This window comes from Pterocles gutturalis, unplaced genomic scaffold (genome assembly GCF_000699245.1).
Source record: "Pterocles gutturalis isolate BGI_N339 unplaced genomic scaffold, ASM69924v1 scaffold3129, whole genome shotgun sequence".
Classification (NCBI taxonomy): domain Eukaryota; kingdom Metazoa; phylum Chordata; class Aves; order Pterocliformes; family Pteroclidae; genus Pterocles; species Pterocles gutturalis.
Window position 1 is genome coordinate 3,361 of NW_010132917.1, and position 17,803 is coordinate 21,163.

The window sequence follows — 17,803 nt, forward strand, 5'->3', positions numbered from 1 at the left end:
CGGGGCTGCACCAAGCCCTGAGCAAGGGCTGGAAGCCTGTGGAGGCAACTGTGCAGTGCTCCTCCGCGATGGCCTCACCTCTGGAGGTCACAAAGCTGCTCCTGCCCCTCCTGGGACAGCAGGCAGCTTGTGTACTGCCACAGTTAGCTCTCAACAGAGTGAGTGGAGGTTTTTTCCTGCTACTTTGGGGAGGGAAAACAGGCAAATTTTATAAGCAATGGTTTCATTTGATAACCACAGAACCAGGAAGTAGTACTTGGAGGCTGTTAAATCATCACCAGCTGTTGGGCCCATAACCTGGTGGGGCTCCTTTGGGCATGAGTGCCTCTAAATGCTGCTTCTCTGCTGCGCCTCCTCAGGTCTGACCATAATAGGCAGCGTGTGTAGCTGCATCTCTGCAGAGCCAGAGAAGAGCAGCAGCATCTCCAGTCCAACTTTCCCAGCACTCACGAGCTTTGCCAGTGTGCAAAGCCATAGATTACTTCTGGGGAGCTGCGAGGCACAGGAAGGGCAGCACTGCCTGCAGAGGTGCTGCAGTTGGCTGGAGACAAGTGGGAGTTTGGGAGCTTGTGGCTGGTGTGCAGGTACTATGGAAAATACCCGCTCCCCCTGCCCCTGCTGCCTGACGGGCTGCTAAGGCCAGCTCTGTCCCTCCTCTGTAGCAGAGCTAAAGCGGTTAGCAGGGAGGTCAAGCATAGGTCCCTTGGGGCACCATACCTCGCACATCTGGGGTGGGAGCATTTGGCGAAGGCAGCTCTCCATCCTGACTGCTTCCCTCGTGTCAGGCTTGCAGTCACACCGAGTGGCAGGAGGGACCCTGCTCTCTGGCCCTCACACCTGGCCGGGTGATGCTGAGTGAGGTGGGCGCTGAGGGGCTGGGGCAGAGCAGGCAAGGTGAAGGGGACACAGGTGTCCCCAGTGCAGCGATGGGGATGTTGTGCTATTGTACAAGGCTCCGGGGTGCTCCCCTGGGGACTGGGAAGGCTCCCTTTGCCCAGAAAGGGCGAGTCCCTTTGGCACCAGTGCAGGGGGTGCGGGAGGGGAGGTCTGATGGAAAGGACACAGCCTGGAGGTGAAACTGCTTTTCAGCTCTGTCTCAGCCATCATCTGCAGAGGATGACTGGGAGGGCATTTGAAGCTGGGGTCTCTTGGGGAGTAGGAGCTCTATCAGTCTGAGGGAATCCTGCCACCCGTCACCTGCCTTGCTGTCACGCCCTCCCTGCAGGACCCCAGCCGCTCCTACTACGAACCTGCTGAGCTGAAGCTGTTTGAGAACATCGAGTGCGAGTGGCCTCTCTTCTGGGCGTACTTGATCATTGATGGGATTTTCAGCGGAAACGTGGAGCAGGTAAGGGAGGCAGGACCTGCCAGGCCCGTGGAAAGAAGTCCCTGGCAAGGGAGGTGTGTGGGGGAAGGACGCAGGGAGCCGTGACTGGGCACAGGTCACCTCTCCTCTCTCCTTAGGTGCAGGAGTACCGGGAAGCCCTTGAGGGAATTCTCATCAAGGGGAAGAATGGGGTGCGCCTGATGCCAGAGCTGTACAGTGTCCCGCCGGATAAGGTGAGTGGTCCTGAGCTATGGTGGAAGTGGGAAAGCCTCATTACCAGATAATTAGGTTTTAACTGCTTATTAGCCCATTAGTAAAGCAGCGCATGTAGTCCATGGAAACCCCACGGAAAAAAAGTGTGGCTTGGAGCTGTTATAACATGTTGGATAAATAAAGTGCTCTTCTTTTTCTGCAAAAGTATTTATTGTCCCCATACGTAATGGTGCTTTGCTGACAGGCCTGGAGTCTTGAGTCCTCTGAGAGCTCAGGTTATGTGGTCCTGGGCTGAGGGGGTTGTGCTGAGCTCCTGTTCAGGGGTGAGGGTGTTTGTGTGGACCTAGGCTGAGAGAACAGCTTCTGGTGCTCAGGTGGTACAGGAGAGGTCTCTCCCCCCCCAGCATCCAAGAACATTGCCTCAGTGATCCAGGGGCGTGTTGATCATTCCCATGGGATGTCCCATGCTGGGAACCCAAACACGGTCTGAGCAGCTGATCTCTGTCTGACGCGGGTGCCTGGGGCAATTATGAGAAGAGGGGAGGAATGTGGCCAGGATGTTTTGGACCCTCTATGGCAAATGCTTTCATAGGCTCTTGTTTTAAGCCTTAAGCTGCTGGACTTCAAAATGTAATGGTGATGCTTCCGTCAGCATCCTGTCTCTGTGGATCCCTCCCTGACCTCCTGGCTTGTCTTCCAGGTGGATGAGGAGTACAGGAATCCCCACACTGTGGACAGGATACCCATGGGCAAGCTGCCGCTCATGTGGGGGCAGTCCCTCTACATCCTGGGCTGCCTGATGGCCGAGGTACGGTCACCTCTGGTGCTGGGGAGGGCTGTGGGGCCAGGCTCTTGCCTCTGAAAGAGCAAATGCTGCCACTCTGAGCCACTACCGTGGGGAAGTTGTCACCTCCATCCCCCAGGACCTCTTAAAGGTGGTTGTCCATAGGCATTACCTGTTCTGCCCCACCCATGGAATGTTCACCTCCACATACCTCTTTTTCCTCAGGGGTTTCTAGCTCCTGGTGAAATAGATCCCCTCAACCGCCGTTTTGCAACTGTCGCCAAACCCGATGTGGTGGTCCAAGGTGAGGGAAGGGGACCGGTCGCAAACCCATGTGTCTGGCGGGCCTGGGAACTCTGCCTGTGCGGAATTTAAAGGGGCGGCTCTTGGGTGGTTCTGCTTGCTGGGTGGCTGCTGGTGCAGCCAGATATTAGCCCTGGCAAGGTGGGTATAAGGTTGGGTGCAAGTCCTTCCACTCCACCCTGCATTGCCCCAGGGAAATATCACCTGCTACAGCTTCTTCTGCAGAGAGGTTGAAAACTGTCCTGTCTTCCTGCTGCTCAGTGGGGCGGGCTTGGGTGTAAAGAGCGTTAGCAGGAGCAAGGCAGATGTCTGCAGTGGGAACTGGTTCCCAAAGGCGCCCCAGACAGCTGCCTCTACGTGACGTGGCACCTTGTATGTGTCCTCAAAGGTCGGTAGTGCTGTCACACCCTTGTGCCCCTGCTACACTGAGCCAGTCCTCCCTCCACAGTGTGCATCCTGGCAGAGACAGAGGCGATCAAGGCTGTCCTGAGGAAGGAGGGCATCGACGTGGAGACTGTGGCAGATGTCTACCCTATCCGAGTGCAGCCTGCTCGCATCCTCAGCCACATCTATGCCCGCCTGGGTGAGCTGGACCTCTGTTCCTGCAGCAAGGGGGATGCAGAAGGGTCTATCCCATCCCCTGGCACTGCTGCTCATAGATGCTGATGTTCTGCCTGGCTGATGAGGGCTCTGCCACCCATTCCTGGCTCTGGCAAAGCTCCTGCCCCAGGGGAACCGGGGTGGCAGCAGTGCTGTTCAGGGTGATGCTGAAGGGGTAAAGCTTTGGCATTGCAGTGTCACAGTTGCCCCAGGGACAGGCAGAGGTTCTGTTCCATAGGGGATGGACCTGGTGTGGGCAGGAGCCAGCTGTTGTCCCTGTGCCCAGATTTCAGTACAGGAGGCAAGCCAGACCCCAGAGAAAGGTCCCCTGGCAGCACCTGGCTGAGAGAGAGCTTGTAGCCCAGGCAGGGCAGCTGCTGCAGGGCAGGCAGGCCTGAGTGTGAGGGGAGAGTGTGCTCACAGCTCTGTCTGCTTGCTCCCTGACGCTGCAAGCCTTTGAGCATGGGACTTGTTGTGCGGGAGCTGGAGACCCAGCCTGGGCCAAAGGAGAAACCAGATCCACCGTAGGCTGCACGCGCTGGCTAATTTAAGCCACCAAAAGGCCAAGTGTGACATGGGCAAAGGGGGCAGGGGAACAGCTTGGCAGCTGCTGGGGCTGACATGACCAAGGGGCGATGCTGCCATGCTGCCGCTGCACTATCTTGGGCTGTGGGACTAATCCAGGAGCAATGGGAACGCTGATGGTGCTGTCAGCTCTGGGGGGCCAGCTGTGTGCAGGGGGGAACCCCTGGCCCTGCCCTAGATTCTGACATCCTCAAAGACCTGGGGATGTGACACATTGCAAAGGTCAGGACAAGGCTGTATGTCCCTGTTTCAGCAAGAGTCCCTGGGGAGGGCCCGAGTGTTTCTAGCTCTCTGGGCAGGGCTGCAGGACAGAATATCACCATCCCTTAGAGCTGTGCCAGCTCGACACTGTGTCCTGGGGTACCCCAACCAGCCTTTTCCTGCTGGCTGGTAGCACAGGGGCCTGCCTGTCTGCCACTGCATCCCCTTACATGAGGAAGCTTGCACTAAAACCTTCTCCTTCCCCCCTAGGCCGCAACAAGCAGATGTGCCTGTCGGGACGGCCCTACCGGAACATGGGTGTCCTTGGGACGTCCAAGCTCTACAACATCCGTCAGAACATCTTTACCTTTACCCCACAGGTGGGTGGAATTGCACAGGCTCTTTCCCGATTGTCACGCAGTCTGGAACTGGGCAGGAGATTTCTCCACTGGCTCGGTGCTCGAGTTGTTCTCAGAGGTCACCCAGCACCCTTTGAACGGCCTGGGAGGGCAGAGCAGCCCCAGCCCTGTAGTGGGAAGTAGCAGAGTTGGTGGTCCTAGCTGTGTGCGTGCTGAGAGGAGATGGTTTCAGCCTTCTGATGGTCAGTGTTGGGGGAAAAATCTCTTTACTCACACTGACAAGGACACCAGGAGGAGGTTGATGGGAGGACAGGAGTCCCTCTGTCGCTTGTGTCTCGCCTGGTCTGGGGCCGAGCAGGGTTGCAAGCCCAGTGCTGTGGCAAGTGTGTGTTTGCTTGGGATAGGCACTGCACGGACTGGCTCTGTGGGACCGGGGTGATGCTGCTGCTGAGCTGTGGTGTTACGCCCTCGGAGTTGCTGGTGGCCAGTAGCTGCCCTGGGGGTTAAGGGTCCCTTGCTAGACTGTACTGGCACCTGTCGGGTAAAGTGGGATGAGCTCTCGGTGCAAAGGTGCATTTCCCCTGGGTGCGCTGTGTGGCTGGCCTGGCTGAGCGCCTGTGGGAAGATGCAGGTGGCACCAAAGGGACCTGGTGGCTGTGGAAACGGCTGCTCATGTCTCCTGCTGTCCTCACAGTTCATAGACCAACAGCAGTTCTACCTGGCTCTTGACAACAAGATGATTGTGGAGATGCTGAGGACAGACCTCTCGTACATCTGCAGCCGCTGGAGGATGACTGGGCGGCCGACGATCACCTTCCCTGTCTCCCACACCATGCTCGGTATAAATCCTCTGGCCTTGCACTAGACCAGCGCGGGGAAGCAGCCTCTGTGGGAAGAAGGGACTGGGCAGATGTAAGGGACCAACTCCATAATGGGGACACGGTGGGGCTAGAGCAGCCAGTAACATCCAGTAAAGAGCTTACTGCTCCAAGGAGCCACGCTGAGTTGGCAGCTGTCCTGGCAGCTAGCAGGACTGCCTGCTAAGCACTGATGCCTGCAGCTCAAGGGATGTTTGCGGATGTTTGCTGTATTCTGTCTCCAGGCAGCTAGGCCTGTTGGGAGACCTTTTGTGAGCAACACCAAAACAATAATCCCCCTGTAAAAGTGTTCTTGGGGTTCTTCCTGCATCTTGACTCTTCACTAAGACTAGCAACCTGCTAGAGGCTTTCCTAGACAACAGGGAGGGGAAAACAGCAAACCAAAAGGAGCAGAGAGCTGCACAAGGGCACAGAGCAAAACTGGCTTCTCTGGAGCAGCTCGCAGCTTCCGCATGAACCTGGTGTGAGGAAGGGACTTTGTTCTGCTTTCAGATCTTTTTGTCTCTCCTTGTGTACTCGAAATCCCCTTAGTGTCTTGACGTGCCCTTTACTGTGGTGTCTTTTGCACCTGATAGCAGCAACCCCTCTGCTGCCTCATGTGAAAGCCCAGGACAGAGCAAGGTGCTGTTCGGGTGCTGCTGTCTGGTACTGTTGGCTTCAGCCCAAGGTGAAATCTCAGGAGCCTGGAGTGCGTCTTGGCCTGGATTTGCTGGAATCTAGCCTGGGCCGTCCTGAATTTCCCTTTTTGGGCAGTGCTGTTGGTGCCACAGCCTGCCTTTGCACCCCAAAGCAAGGATCTGGCTGATGCCATGGTGCTTTGCACATCTGAACCCACCTGGCCCTGTGTTACCTTCTGGGAGCCTGTTTGAGTGGAAGAGGCTGACTGCCTGTGTCTCTGTCCCCAACAGATGAAACCGGCAGCAGCATGCACCCCGCAGTGCTGGCAACGCTGCGGAAGCTGCAGGACGGTTATTTCGGTGGTGCAAGGTGAGCACAGCTTCCTGGGGTGCAGGAGGGGAGAGGGCTGGTGGCCTCCAAGAGCTTGGTTATGAGGGTACCTGCTGGGCCTGAGCATCGTCTGTCAGGGAACAAGCTGTGGAGGATACACTGGGGTGTGCTAGGCTCTAAGTGTGCCCCGGGGCTACAATCCCAACAGAGGAGATGCAAGAGAGGATGTATCTCTTCATGCCATTAAACCCATGGCTGCAGGATCCCTCCAGTAGCTTTTGGGTAGCCCTTCCGTGCCCACCTGGCTGGAGGAGATGTAGGCAACTAAAGCAGGCACTGAGGTGTATGTATGCTCCTGGAAGAGTGTGTCTCTCCCTGCCAAAGGGCCAAAGCCAAGGGTATTGCCTCCCCCTTCCTCTCTGTGACCTCCCCTCCTCTCGCCCAGGATCCAGACGGGTAAGTTCTCGGAGTTCCTGACAACGTCATGCCGAACGCACCTCAGCTTTATGGACCCTGGGCCAGAGGGTAAGGTCTTTGCCAAGAGCTACGAGCTCATTGACAGCTTTGAGGAGCTAGACGCCGAGGAGTGGCTGCATGGCTTGCAGATAGCAGAGGATGGTAAGGGGGAACAGGCCAGTTGCTGCTGTGGCGTGGCAAATGCCAAACTCACCCGTAAACCCGTAACAAGCAACCTCCCTGCCAGCACCCGCCACTGTGTTCTTCATCCACTTGGGTTTTCACCATGTTTCTGTTCCCATCTGACCCTCCATCAATTAACTTTGGGTGACATTCATGGTGACACCAGTGGGGTGGGACTGGGTGAATTGATGCCGCTGTTGCAGCCCCCTTGCTGGAGGGGTTTCCCAGCCAGGTGGGGCTGAGGCTGGTGGATGCGGCTGTGGAGAGCACGGAGGACACTTTGGAACAAGCTGCTCCGACCTTCATAGGCTGTTGCGTGGGGAAGAAATGAAGGCTCGGCAACCTGCCTCTGCTCAGGAGATTTGGCTGAGGATCCTTGGTGCACAAGTGACAGTGCCGAAAGCGATGGTACAGTGCCCAGGATGGTGGGGAGGAGCCACCGTGTCCCCAAGCAACCCAAGTGCTGTTTTCCTGAAGCCTTTGACCCTCCCTGGGCAGAGCTGCTCCAATGAGTGCCAAATTGAGGCCCTGCTGCTGTGGACAGGGTGGCCGCGAGGGCCGTGGCCCATCACAGTCTGATGGACCAACCTTGTCCTCAGACCATGGCAAGGTGCAGGTTCTGCTGCTCCGCTTGCAAGTGGCCCTGGGCACATCTTCCTCCTGTGTGACCTAGTGTCGGTTATCTTCCCAGCCTTCCCATCAGTCTGCTCTGCCTCTGCTGCTCCTGTAGCCAATGTTTGTGCTGCTGTGACTCTGAATACTTCTTGTGCCCTCCTCTCGCTTTGCCTGCGGTCTCCTTGCAGGCTGCACCTGGGCCCCTTTAAGGTGACTGCTTCCCCTCAGCCCCAGTGGGAGACGGGGCCTGCCTGGCCTCTCTACAGCAGCTAGAAGATGCTCGGTTTTAAGTTTTTCCTGTGGTCGGATGCTGCAGCCAGGTGGGATGATGTTCTCAAGCCTGATGTCTGGGGGATGTCTCCAGCCGAGCCTGCAGGCACTGGCCCAAGGTGTCTCCACCAGGTCTGGAAAGGGGATGCCGTGCTGCTGACCTCAGATGCAGTCTGCAGCTTGCCTCCCGGGGCAGACACACTGCAGAGCTTGTCTGCGAGCTGGCGAGCAGCAAGGCTTGGCCCTGGCCCACAGGCTGGAAGTGCATTGTCAGCTCTGCGTGTTGTACTGCATTGCCTTGGCATGGGGCATCTCCCCCGACGGGGCACCCCCTCGCTGCTGGGCAGCGCTGTTATCTCCCAGCTGAGTGGAGACGTGGCCTCTGAGCAGCCTCCTCCACACTGCAGTTAGCGAGTGGTGGCTCTGGTTCTCACAGTGTGGCATTGGGAGCAATGGGAGCTGCTGGAGGCTGTGCAAAGAGCAAGGCAGGAGCTGTAACTCTAACTCCTAATGAGAAAAAACTGGTAACTTCTAGTTAGAAATAACTGTTGCAAAGCCCATCCTGCCTTGCTCCCGTGCTGGAGTTCTGCTTGGATGAGGCCCTGGCTGTGCTGGGGTGCTCCTAAGTGGTCCCTGCTTTGACCCGCTGCCCCTGGCTACGCCTTCCCTGGATGGAAAGAGCATGAGGGTTTCACCACAGGGTTTGAGCAAACCCTGCTGTCCTTGTGCAGGCTTGGGCCAGACATGCTGCAGCCCCATCACTTCCTTTGTCCAGGTGGAACTTGGAGGGAGCCCCAGTTTGGCCCCAGCTGGCAGCCAGCGTCCCAGGCAGCAGAGCCGTGCAGGAACGGGGTGCTGTGGCTGCCGTGCTTTGTGAGCCCGGCTGCTGGCACTGGCCCCACATTGTCGCTTTGTGCCGCCAGCAGAGCTCTGCCCTCGCGGGGGCACAGCTGGGCAGCTCTGTGGGGTCTGGGGGTGCCCTAGCACAAAGCAGCTGAAGCTCTGCTCTTCTGCCACCCCTTCCAGCGGACACCTATGACGAGGTTGCTCAGTACTTGGACCACCTGCTGCAGCGCACAGTTCCCCAGTCGAACCTCCCTCCCACCGCCCAGCGAGGAGGGCTGAGCCGCTTCCGGGCTGCTGTCCACACCACCCGCGATCTCATGTCCCTGGCGTCCAAGGCCAAGGACCTTCATGTCCAGAGTGAGTAATTCCAGCACCCTCAGCACCTTTGCTCAAGCCTGGGGGTGAGGCTGGGGCGCTTTGGGAGCTTTCCTAGCTGTGGGATGCTGGGGGCCGCAGGGGAGCATGCCTTGGACTGCAGAGCAACCCAGCCTTGGCCTGGGTGTTGTGTCCATCACCTTAGTCCTGGCCATGGAGCATCTTGGAGTTGGTGCCTGGGGAGTCCTCATGGAAACTGCTGAACGATAAGGGATGGCAGCTCCCCTTGGTGTTCCTCTAACCGGGTGGGCAGGGGCTGCTTCTCCCACAGCCAGCTTCTCTGCAGGGGCTGGTGGGGGAGCAGGTGTCAGGGGTGAGGTGTTTTGGGGCATCGCAGTGGTGCTGGGATTGTCTGCATCAAGCTTGGTTTTCTTTTAGATGTTGGGATGTACGTCCCCAGCAAGATCTTCCAGGCATCCCAGCAGTCAGTCAAGCTGCTAAGTTCACCCCACCAGCATGACATGGATAGCAGGGTGAGCTCTGTCCCTCCCAGACTGGCTGAGCGGTGCCATCCTTCCAGCTGGAGCCAGAGGGTCCTTGTGGGGCTGCATGGGGAAGGCTTGACGTTTGGCAAGGGCGGATATCCATGGGTGAACGGCCTTGGCTCCATAAACAGCCCACACTTGGTGTGCGGTGCTGGCAGTGCTAACCAGGAGTGGGGATCTCCCTTCCCCCAGAGCCACTCACTCCATGCAGAGATGAACCTGCCCCGGGATGCAGATGGCAATGTGGACTGCAAGGCACTGGTGGACCAGCTGCGCATCTGCCCCACGCTCCAGGAGCAAGCAGACATCCTGTACATGCTCCACACCCTCAAGTATGATGAGCTGCAAGTCCTGCTGGCTCACTGAGCAGAGAGAGAGCTGGCACAGCCATGCATGCATCCCAACCCGCAAACCCCGGGGGCTGCCAGGGAGCTGCCTCAGGGCGAATTGCTGGTTATAACCTGGCATTTCCTTTACTGCAGGGGATCCAAGTGGCACACAGGGCTGGATAGCGAGCCTGGCCCCACAGTCAAGGAGCTCCTCACTGAGCTGTACGTGCGGGTGGGGGACACGCGCCAGTGGGCCCTGATCCGCTACATCTCTGGCATCCTCAAGAAGAAGGTGGAAGCTCTGGACGAGGTAACAACCGTGCGGCTGTCCTCTAGCGGGCTGAGGTGTGTCAGGGAGGAGGCAGCAGAGCGGGCAGGTGAACTGTGGCTGCACCAGTTCTGTCTCCCTCTGCCTTGGGCTGAGGCCCCAAACCCTGAGCTGTTGGTGACCCTTTCTGTCCCCAGGCCTGCACTGACCTCCTCTCTCACCAGAAGCACTTGACAGTTGGGTTGCCCCCAGAGCCACGTGAGAAGACAATCTCCGCGTGAGTGTCGCACCTCTCCCTCCCTACGTGTGCTGGGCTGGGGCTGGATGTGAGCCCACTGCTCTGTAGTCTGTGGGCAGGCGTGGCTCTGGGTGGCTGTCCCCAGCCTGTATCTCTCCTCTCTGGGCTGTACAGACCAGGAGGGATGCAGGGCTCGCTCTGCTGCCCCTCATCTGCTCTGACACTCGTTCCCTCCCCAGCCCAATCCCCTATGAGAAGCTCGTTCGCCTCATTGATGAAGCCAGCGAGAAGAACCTCAGTGTGTCCATCCTCACCCAGGTGAGGAGCCAGGGCCGTGGGGGACTTCACAGCTGGGTGTCTGTTCTGGCGAGCAGCAGTGGTGTGATCTGTCTCTTCCCCTCCAGGAGATCATGGTGTACTTGGCCATGTACATGCGCACGCAGCCCGCGCTCTTCGCTGAGATGTTCCGCATCCGCATTGGGCTCATCATCCAGGTGATGGCAACGGAGCTGGCACACTCCCTGCACTGCTCAGGTACGTGCGGCAGGGATGGCACCCCGGCCGGGCCGGGTGCTGCAGTGCTTGGGGCCCTGTCAGCCAGGAAGGAGAAGTGTTGTTAAAAATGGGCAGCTCAGTGCCAGGATGAGACCTGGCATGAAAGTGCCGATGTCTGCAGCTGGGACTGTTCTCAGGCAGCACAGGCGGGTGATTTTACTGCGGTCTCTGCTCAGGCATGTGTTGGGCTGGCATGGGGAAGAGTCCCTGTTGCAGGCAGCGCCTGCAGTTAGTGTAAGTCATTGGAGATTGAGCCCCTGTACCAGTGGTTCCCCTGCTAACAGGATGAGGTGTGGGGTGGAAATGTCCCAGGAGGGCTGTGAAGTGGAGTACAACATCCCAACTCTGTTCTCTCCAGCTGGAGAAGCCACCGAGCACCTGATGAATCTCAGCCCATCGGACATGAAGAGCCTCCTCTACCACATCCTCTCTGGCAAGGAGTTTGGGGTGGAAAGGAGTGGTGAGTCTCTCAGAAGGGTTGCGAGAGCATCTCTGGACAAAGCTGGGTCCTGGTGCAGAGCGTGGCCAGCTCCAGGTGTTCCCACCTGTGGGGGACATCCCTGTCTTCCCATGCATCCAGTACAGCTGCTTCTGCGCTGCAGTGGTTTGCTGAAGAGCACAGCTTCTTGCTGGGGGTGCTGAGCTGATTTATGGGGATCGAGCCCAAGGCCTGTGGCTACTGAGGCTTTGCTTAGTTCAGTGCTTGGCCCGGTCAGGTCTGAATTGAAGCAGTTCTGTGCTGTGCTTGTGGATCTCTGGTGCTGGTTGGGATAGAGGGCAAGGGCATGCAGAGGTACCAGTGCCCAAGCAGCAACATGCCCTGAGCCACGGTACCCACTCTAGACCTCTCTTTTCCTGCAGTGCGATCGATCGACTCAGCGCTCACCACCACTGCTATCTCCATCTGCGAGGTGGGGGCTGTCGGGGCCACCAAGTCTGAGCGTGCTGGCATTGTCCAGCTGAAAAGTGAGATCAAACAGGTGAGGGCAGGTGGCACAGGCTGCTCCTGACAGGTTTTGTGGGTGACAAGCAGCTACAGGACAGGCAGGATTGATGGGAGAGCAGGAGGCAGCTCGCTCCTGGGCTTCAGAGAGCTTACAGCTGCTTCCAGGAGCTCCTTTTGGCTCCAGTCCCACCCTGGGGGAAGAATTGGGGTAAATCTGTTAGTGGGGGTGGGGGTTGCTCTGGCAGCGCAGTAAGGGGGGAGCTCGGGGGTGCTTGAGAAGGTGCAGGGGTGGGGAGGACCACATGGCATCCCAGGCGTAGCTGCTGTCCTGGTGGTCCTCTTGCAGCTGCAGAAACTTAATTTCCTTCTTCTCTTGCAGCAATTGGATAAACGTAGGCAGTCTCTGACTGGGAGTAAGGTGAAGCCACCCTGGTCCTCCTTGCAGCCTCAGCTTTTATCCCTCACGCCACACACAGCAGAGCAGCTTCCGAGCATGCATGAGTTAATGAGCTTTCCTAAACAAATGTGCTGAAGCAGCCGCTGCAGCAGTGAGCTGGCTTTCCCTCTGGGCAGGCTCAGGGTTGCTCTGTTCAGGACAGGGGCAGGAGGCTGGCTCCCTGGGAAGAGGTTGGCATGGCTTGACATGCTGTGGGGACCCAGGGCTGGCACTGCCTCGCAGCCTTCGGGGAGCTCCCCTTTGAGTGGGACCAGCCATGTCCGGACTGGCAGGGAAGAAGGCTTCTCGGAGCTGTGGATGTATTGGCTTTCCAGCCAGTTGGGAGCTGCGCTCTGTAGCTGCTATAGCTGAATAGATTCCATTATACCCACAAAACTTGCTGAGCGGGATGGCATAATGTTTCCAGTGCCATGACCAGCAGCAGCCCTGCCAGGGAGTTCACTGGTAATTGCTGTATCCTGCCTATAGCCTCCCCAGCTATTTCTTCTTTGGGGGAAAAGGCTCCTGCCCAGCTACAAATGACAAGGACCTCCTCTGCTGCCTGGCATGTGTCCAGGAGGAGTCCTGGGCTCTAGGAGCGGTCCCGTTCTCAAAGAGACAGGGCCTGCGGGGTGGTGCAGCAGGTTTATGGCCAACTTGCTGCAGTGTGAACCCTGGCATCGCAGAGGGACCACGTCTGTGGAGAGGAGGGTCGTCCACAGGCAGTGACCTTGCTGCTGGCCCTCCAGTCTGCCTGAGACTAAATCCCTGTCCGTGCTGGCAGCCAACAGAGCGGAAGCAGCCCTGCTCCTGTGTGCCGGCTGGCATGACCCCACTGCTGCTGCAGCATGGGCATGTGGGGGCCCCACAGCCGTTCTGTGCCCTGGTGCAGTCCGTCCCCTCTGACGCTAACATGAGACTTTCAGCAGCTCACCTTTCGAACTACCTCTCAATGCCCAGCTAACCGCTGCCCCTGGGATAAGCATCCCATGACCTGAGCTTGGTCCATGCTGCTGCTCTGCTTGCCATGATGTTCTGGCACAGTGTGATTTTTTTTTTTTTTTTTTTTGTCTTTAATTTTTTCTTTCTTCCCATCCTTTTGCGGCACAGTGTGATTTTTTTTTTTTTTTTTTTTGTCTCTTACTTTCTCCTTCAGCCCATCACTTTGCAGTCTGGGGATGCCAACCTGAAGTCCTCTCTGGTAACCTGCGTTTGTTGGCTGCACACATTGGGGCCTGGCCTGTTTGTAGCTGCAGGATGGAGCTGTGCTCCAGGGGGTGCTGCAGGGTGGGCTTTGCTGGGGGCAACAGGTAGCAGCTCTGACCTGGGAACCAGGCTGAGTGAGCAGAAACTCTTGGGCAGCAGTGGGCTGCATTCTTGTGGGGTATTTAACTTCACAGCAGTCTCTGTGGACCTTGTTTTGTCTGTTCAGTCTGCTGGGCACTCGGAGCTGCTGAGCAAGGGCTCTTTTTCAAGCATGCTGGAAGACCAGGGCAGTACGGACAACCGCCAGGGCCAGTGGCAGCGGAGACGGCGGCTGGATGGGGCCCTTAACCGTGTCCCTGTGGGCTTCTACCAGAATGTCTGGAAGATCCTGCAGAAGGTAAGCTGGATGTCCAGCTGGCTCCTTACCACGTATGTGAGTCTGCGGTCCTGGGCACCAGCCTTCCCGGGGGAGTTAGGCACCCGGGGCTGGTCCCCAGTGTTGTATAGATATGTGCTTCATGGTCAAGGCCTGCAGCTGGCCCTGGAAGGCTGGGGAAGAGCTGGAGCTGCTTTGTAGGCACACAGGACCTACCTTGTGTGCTGGCCCTTGTAGAGGAGGGCTAGGTCTGCCCAGGTCCTTTATATGTTAGCCAGGCAGGGGCAGGGCTGGAGCCACAGCGGAAGCAGCTCCGGGCACAGCTGGTCCTTGGCACAGTAAGCCAAGGAGCAGAGCCCCGAGCTGTGTGCGGGAGGGCTCTGGCTGATGCCAAACTGATGGGAAAGGAGGGATGCTGTGCGGAGTCAGGAGGTGGAGCTGGGGTGTGTGTGCAGCACGCACCAGTGCACAAGTGGGAGTGAGTTGGTGGGCTGGACCTATGTGTCTTAGCACAGGGCTCCTCCAGGCAGTAACTGTGGTCTCTCCTCCTTGTTCTGCAGTGCCACGGCCTCTCTGTGGAGGGCTTTGTTCTCCCTTCTTCAGCAACCAGAGAGGTAGGAGGTTTATGTGAAGGGGGAATCAGGCAGGTGGGTTGGTGCTGGGTGGCCCTGGGTGAGTGCCTGGCCTAGCTCAGGACTCCTGCTGGCAGTGCAGTGCTCTAGGTGCGTTTCTTTCTCCCTCCTCACAGATGACCCCAGGGGAAATTAAGTTTGCTGTGCATGTGGAGTCGGTCCTCAACCGTGTGCCACAGCCAGAGTACAGGCAGCTTCTGGTGGAGGCTATATTAGTGCTCACCATGCTGATGGACATGGAGGTGCACACCATTGGCAGCATCATAGCTGTGGAAAAGATCTTGCAGACAGCCAACGACCTCTTCTATGAGGAGCAGGTAGGGGCCAGGCCTCACGGAGGGGCCACAGCCTGCACCCAGGGCTGCTGGCTGCATTCCCCGCGGCTACGCAGGATTCACTAACCTGGAGGGTCCTGCCTGTTGTCCCCATTGTGTTCATGGGGCACAGCAAAGACGTAGTGTCTTCCTCCCACCGCTCACCATCAGTGTGTCACACTGCGAGTGCAACGGAGGATGCTTGGGATGGAAGCTGGTGAGAGGGCTGCCCTTATTCCTAATGCTGCCTTTCTCCTTCCCTGTCCAAAATCCAGAAAGCCCTGGGTGCTGATGACCACATGCTGGAGAGAGATCCCACAACGGGCATCTGCAGCCTCCTGTACGACAGCGCACCGAGCGGTCGCTTCGGCACCATGACCTACCTGTCCAAGGCGGTGGCCATGTATGTGTACGACTTCCTGCCCACCGACGGCTGCGCCATGCAGTAGCTCTCACAACTCCTCTCCCCAGGCTGCAGATGCTGCAGGAAGGTTGTTTCCCACAGCTTTTAAAGATGGGCATTAGGCTAGTTTGCAGGCAGCCTGCATGGCCACCTTTCCTCCCAGTCCTGGCCTCTCGGTGGGCAAGCAGCTCTCCTGAGGAGCTCCACAGGACGCGTGCGGGCTAAGCTGATGTGTGCCTGCATGCAGCCTGTGGAGCAAAGTCTGCCAGGGAAAGGCTGAGCTTTGAAGCCTTCATGTGTTAGAAGTGTCTGCCTGGACGGCTGCTCCTGGGCCATCACCCCGTAGAGGCCTCTGTTTGAGGAGACGGGATGGGCCCCCCTCACCACATGTGTGGGCTCGGCACTGCAGTGCTCCCTGGCCAGCTCACACTACCTGCCTCCAGCAGATTTGAGGTTTTTAACCTGTTTTGTGCTGCTTTTTATTCCAAATCTGCAGGGTTTATACCCGTGTAGGCTGGAGCTCTTGCTCTTTCTGCTGCTGATGGAAACACTTTGTTGAAGGAATATGGGATGCCACCCCAGCCTCTCTCCCACCACACCCAAAATCAAAACAGTCTAACCCAGACACAGCTGTGCTGCTTGGAAGTAGGCAGCCCATCATGCCCCCCTCAAGGGTCCTGTGTGTGGACCTGGGGCGGCTGTGGGAGCCAGGACCATCCCAAGGTGGTAACAGATCCCTCCTCCCATCAAGCTCTGAGAACAGGACTTCTGCCTGGCTGGAGGGTGCCGGTGGCAGCCCCTCTGGGCCGTCTGCTCTGTCCTGGCAGCATTGCTAATGGCTAAGTCACAGGTTCCCGAGTTCACACATGCCCTGTGAAGCGGTGCTGAGCTGTCTGCTTGGCTTGGCGTTGGCTGTGCCGTTACAGACGTGCTCTTAATGCTTAGCCCTGGCCCCAGCTCACACAGCCTTGCACAAGGGGGGTGGTGACTTTGGACTCGGTCCCAGCTCTGCTCTATCCTGCAGGTCAGACCCCACATAACGTGGTTGGACTGATGGAGATCAGGCACACACACCACAAAGTGGTGGGGGGAGTGGGGTAACAGAATCATAGAATAGTTTGGGGTGGAAGGGACCTTTGAAGTTCATCTAGTCCAATCCCCTTGCAATGAGCAGGGACATCTTCAACTACATCACCTTGCTCAGAGCCCCATCCAGCCTGACCTTCAGTGTATCTCATGCATGTCAAATGCACCACTGCTTGGTGTTGTCTGCAAACTTGCTGAGGGTGTGCTTCATCCCACTGTCCATGTCATTGATGAAGACACTAAACAGCACAGGTCCCAGTACAGACCCCTGAGGGACATCACTTGTCACCGATCTCCATCTGGGGATGGAGCTGTTGACCACTCCCCTCTGGATGCAACCATCCAGCCAATTCCTCATCCACTGAACAGTCCACCCATCACATCCATCTCTCTCCCAACTTGGAGAGAAGGATGTTGTGGAGGACTGTGTCAGAGGCCTTACAGAAATCTAGACAGACAACAGCAGTAGCTCTTTCCTTGTCCACTCCATCATAGAAGGCCACTAGGTTGGTCAGGCAGGACTCGACCTTGGTGAAGCCATGCTGGCTGTCTCAAATCGCCTCGCTGTGCCTTAGTGTAGCTTCTGGGAGGATGTGTTCCATGAGCTTCCTAGGCACGGAGGTGAGGCTGACAGGTCAGTAGTTCCCAGGGTCCTCCTTTCTACCCTTAATAAAAATGAGTGCAATGTTTGCCTTTTTCCAGTCACCAGGGACTTCACCTGACTGCCATGACTGCTCCATTATCATGGATAGTGGCTTGGCAACTACATCAGACGGTTCCCTCGGGACTCTGGGATGCATCTCATCAGGTCCCCATAGCCTTAGGTATGTTCAGGTTCCTCAGGTGGTCTCGAACCTGTGGGAGGGACTTTGCTCCCCCAGCCCCTGTCTTGCAGTCCGTCCACTTGAGAAGGGAAGAAAGGCTGCCAGTGAAGACTGAGGCAAAAAAAGTTCTTGAGTACTTCAGCCTTCTCCTTGTCCACTGTTACCAGTTTGCCAGTCTTGCTTGTCGGGAGGCGGGGGGACAGGACACATGCTTTCTTTGATGTTCCTTTTCTGGCTGACATACCTGTAGCAGCCATTCGTATTATTCTTTGCGTCCCTTGCCAAGTTCAGCTCTAGCCGTGCCTTGGCCTTCCCGATCCCATCCCTACACACCTGGACAACGTCCCTGTGCTCTGCCCAGGACACCTGTCCCTGCTTCCACTGCCTGGGCATTTCCTTCTTGCCCTTCAGTTTGACCAGCAGGTCTTGACTCAGCCATGCCAGTCTCTTGCCTTCCTTTCCCCATTTCTTACACCTGGGGTTTGAGAGCTCTTGAGCTTTATGGGAAGTGTCCTTAAAGATCTGCCAGCTCTGTTCCGCTCCCTTGTCCCTGAGCGCAGTTTCCCAGGGGGTCCTATTGACTGACTCCTTGAACAGCTGGAATTTTGCTTTCCTAAAAGTCAGGGTCCTGACTTTACTCTGCCTGACCCGTATCCCTCAGGAATGTGAACTCCACGAGTGCCTGATTGCTGCAGCCCAGGCTGCCTCTAATCTCGACGTTGGCGATTAGCTTGCTTGCGTTGGTGACCAACAGGTACAGTA

General features: G+C 57.4%; 1 protein-coding gene across 1 annotated transcript in view; it reads left to right on the forward strand.

The window, feature by feature from the left end:
- Positions 1-15,177, forward strand: part of PHKA1 (phosphorylase kinase, alpha 1 (muscle)) — a gene marked incomplete at its 5' end in the record, with an annotated part of 18,209 nt that extends 3,032 nt beyond the window's left edge. The window contains 24 exons of the mRNA XM_010081026.1: positions 1,226-1,348; positions 1,465-1,560; positions 2,241-2,348; positions 2,550-2,628; positions 3,076-3,210; positions 4,284-4,393; positions 5,067-5,211; positions 6,159-6,237; positions 6,644-6,723; positions 8,749-8,925; positions 9,322-9,416; positions 9,621-9,760; positions 9,911-10,067; positions 10,223-10,302; positions 10,503-10,581; positions 10,668-10,797; positions 11,177-11,278; positions 11,680-11,798; positions 12,144-12,182; positions 13,357-13,401; positions 13,633-13,803; positions 14,343-14,396; positions 14,531-14,731; positions 15,004-15,177. Coding sequence (XP_010079328.1) covers positions 1,226-1,348; positions 1,465-1,560; positions 2,241-2,348; positions 2,550-2,628; positions 3,076-3,210; positions 4,284-4,393; positions 5,067-5,211; positions 6,159-6,237; positions 6,644-6,723; positions 8,749-8,925; positions 9,322-9,416; positions 9,621-9,760; positions 9,911-10,067; positions 10,223-10,302; positions 10,503-10,581; positions 10,668-10,797; positions 11,177-11,278; positions 11,680-11,798; positions 12,144-12,182; positions 13,357-13,401; positions 13,633-13,803; positions 14,343-14,396; positions 14,531-14,731; positions 15,004-15,177 — 2,718 coding nt within the window. The remainder of the gene's footprint in view (positions 1-1,225; positions 1,349-1,464; positions 1,561-2,240; positions 2,349-2,549; positions 2,629-3,075; positions 3,211-4,283; positions 4,394-5,066; positions 5,212-6,158; positions 6,238-6,643; positions 6,724-8,748; positions 8,926-9,321; positions 9,417-9,620; positions 9,761-9,910; positions 10,068-10,222; positions 10,303-10,502; positions 10,582-10,667; positions 10,798-11,176; positions 11,279-11,679; positions 11,799-12,143; positions 12,183-13,356; positions 13,402-13,632; positions 13,804-14,342; positions 14,397-14,530; positions 14,732-15,003) is intronic.
- Between the last annotated feature and the right edge of the window lie 2,626 nt (positions 15,178-17,803).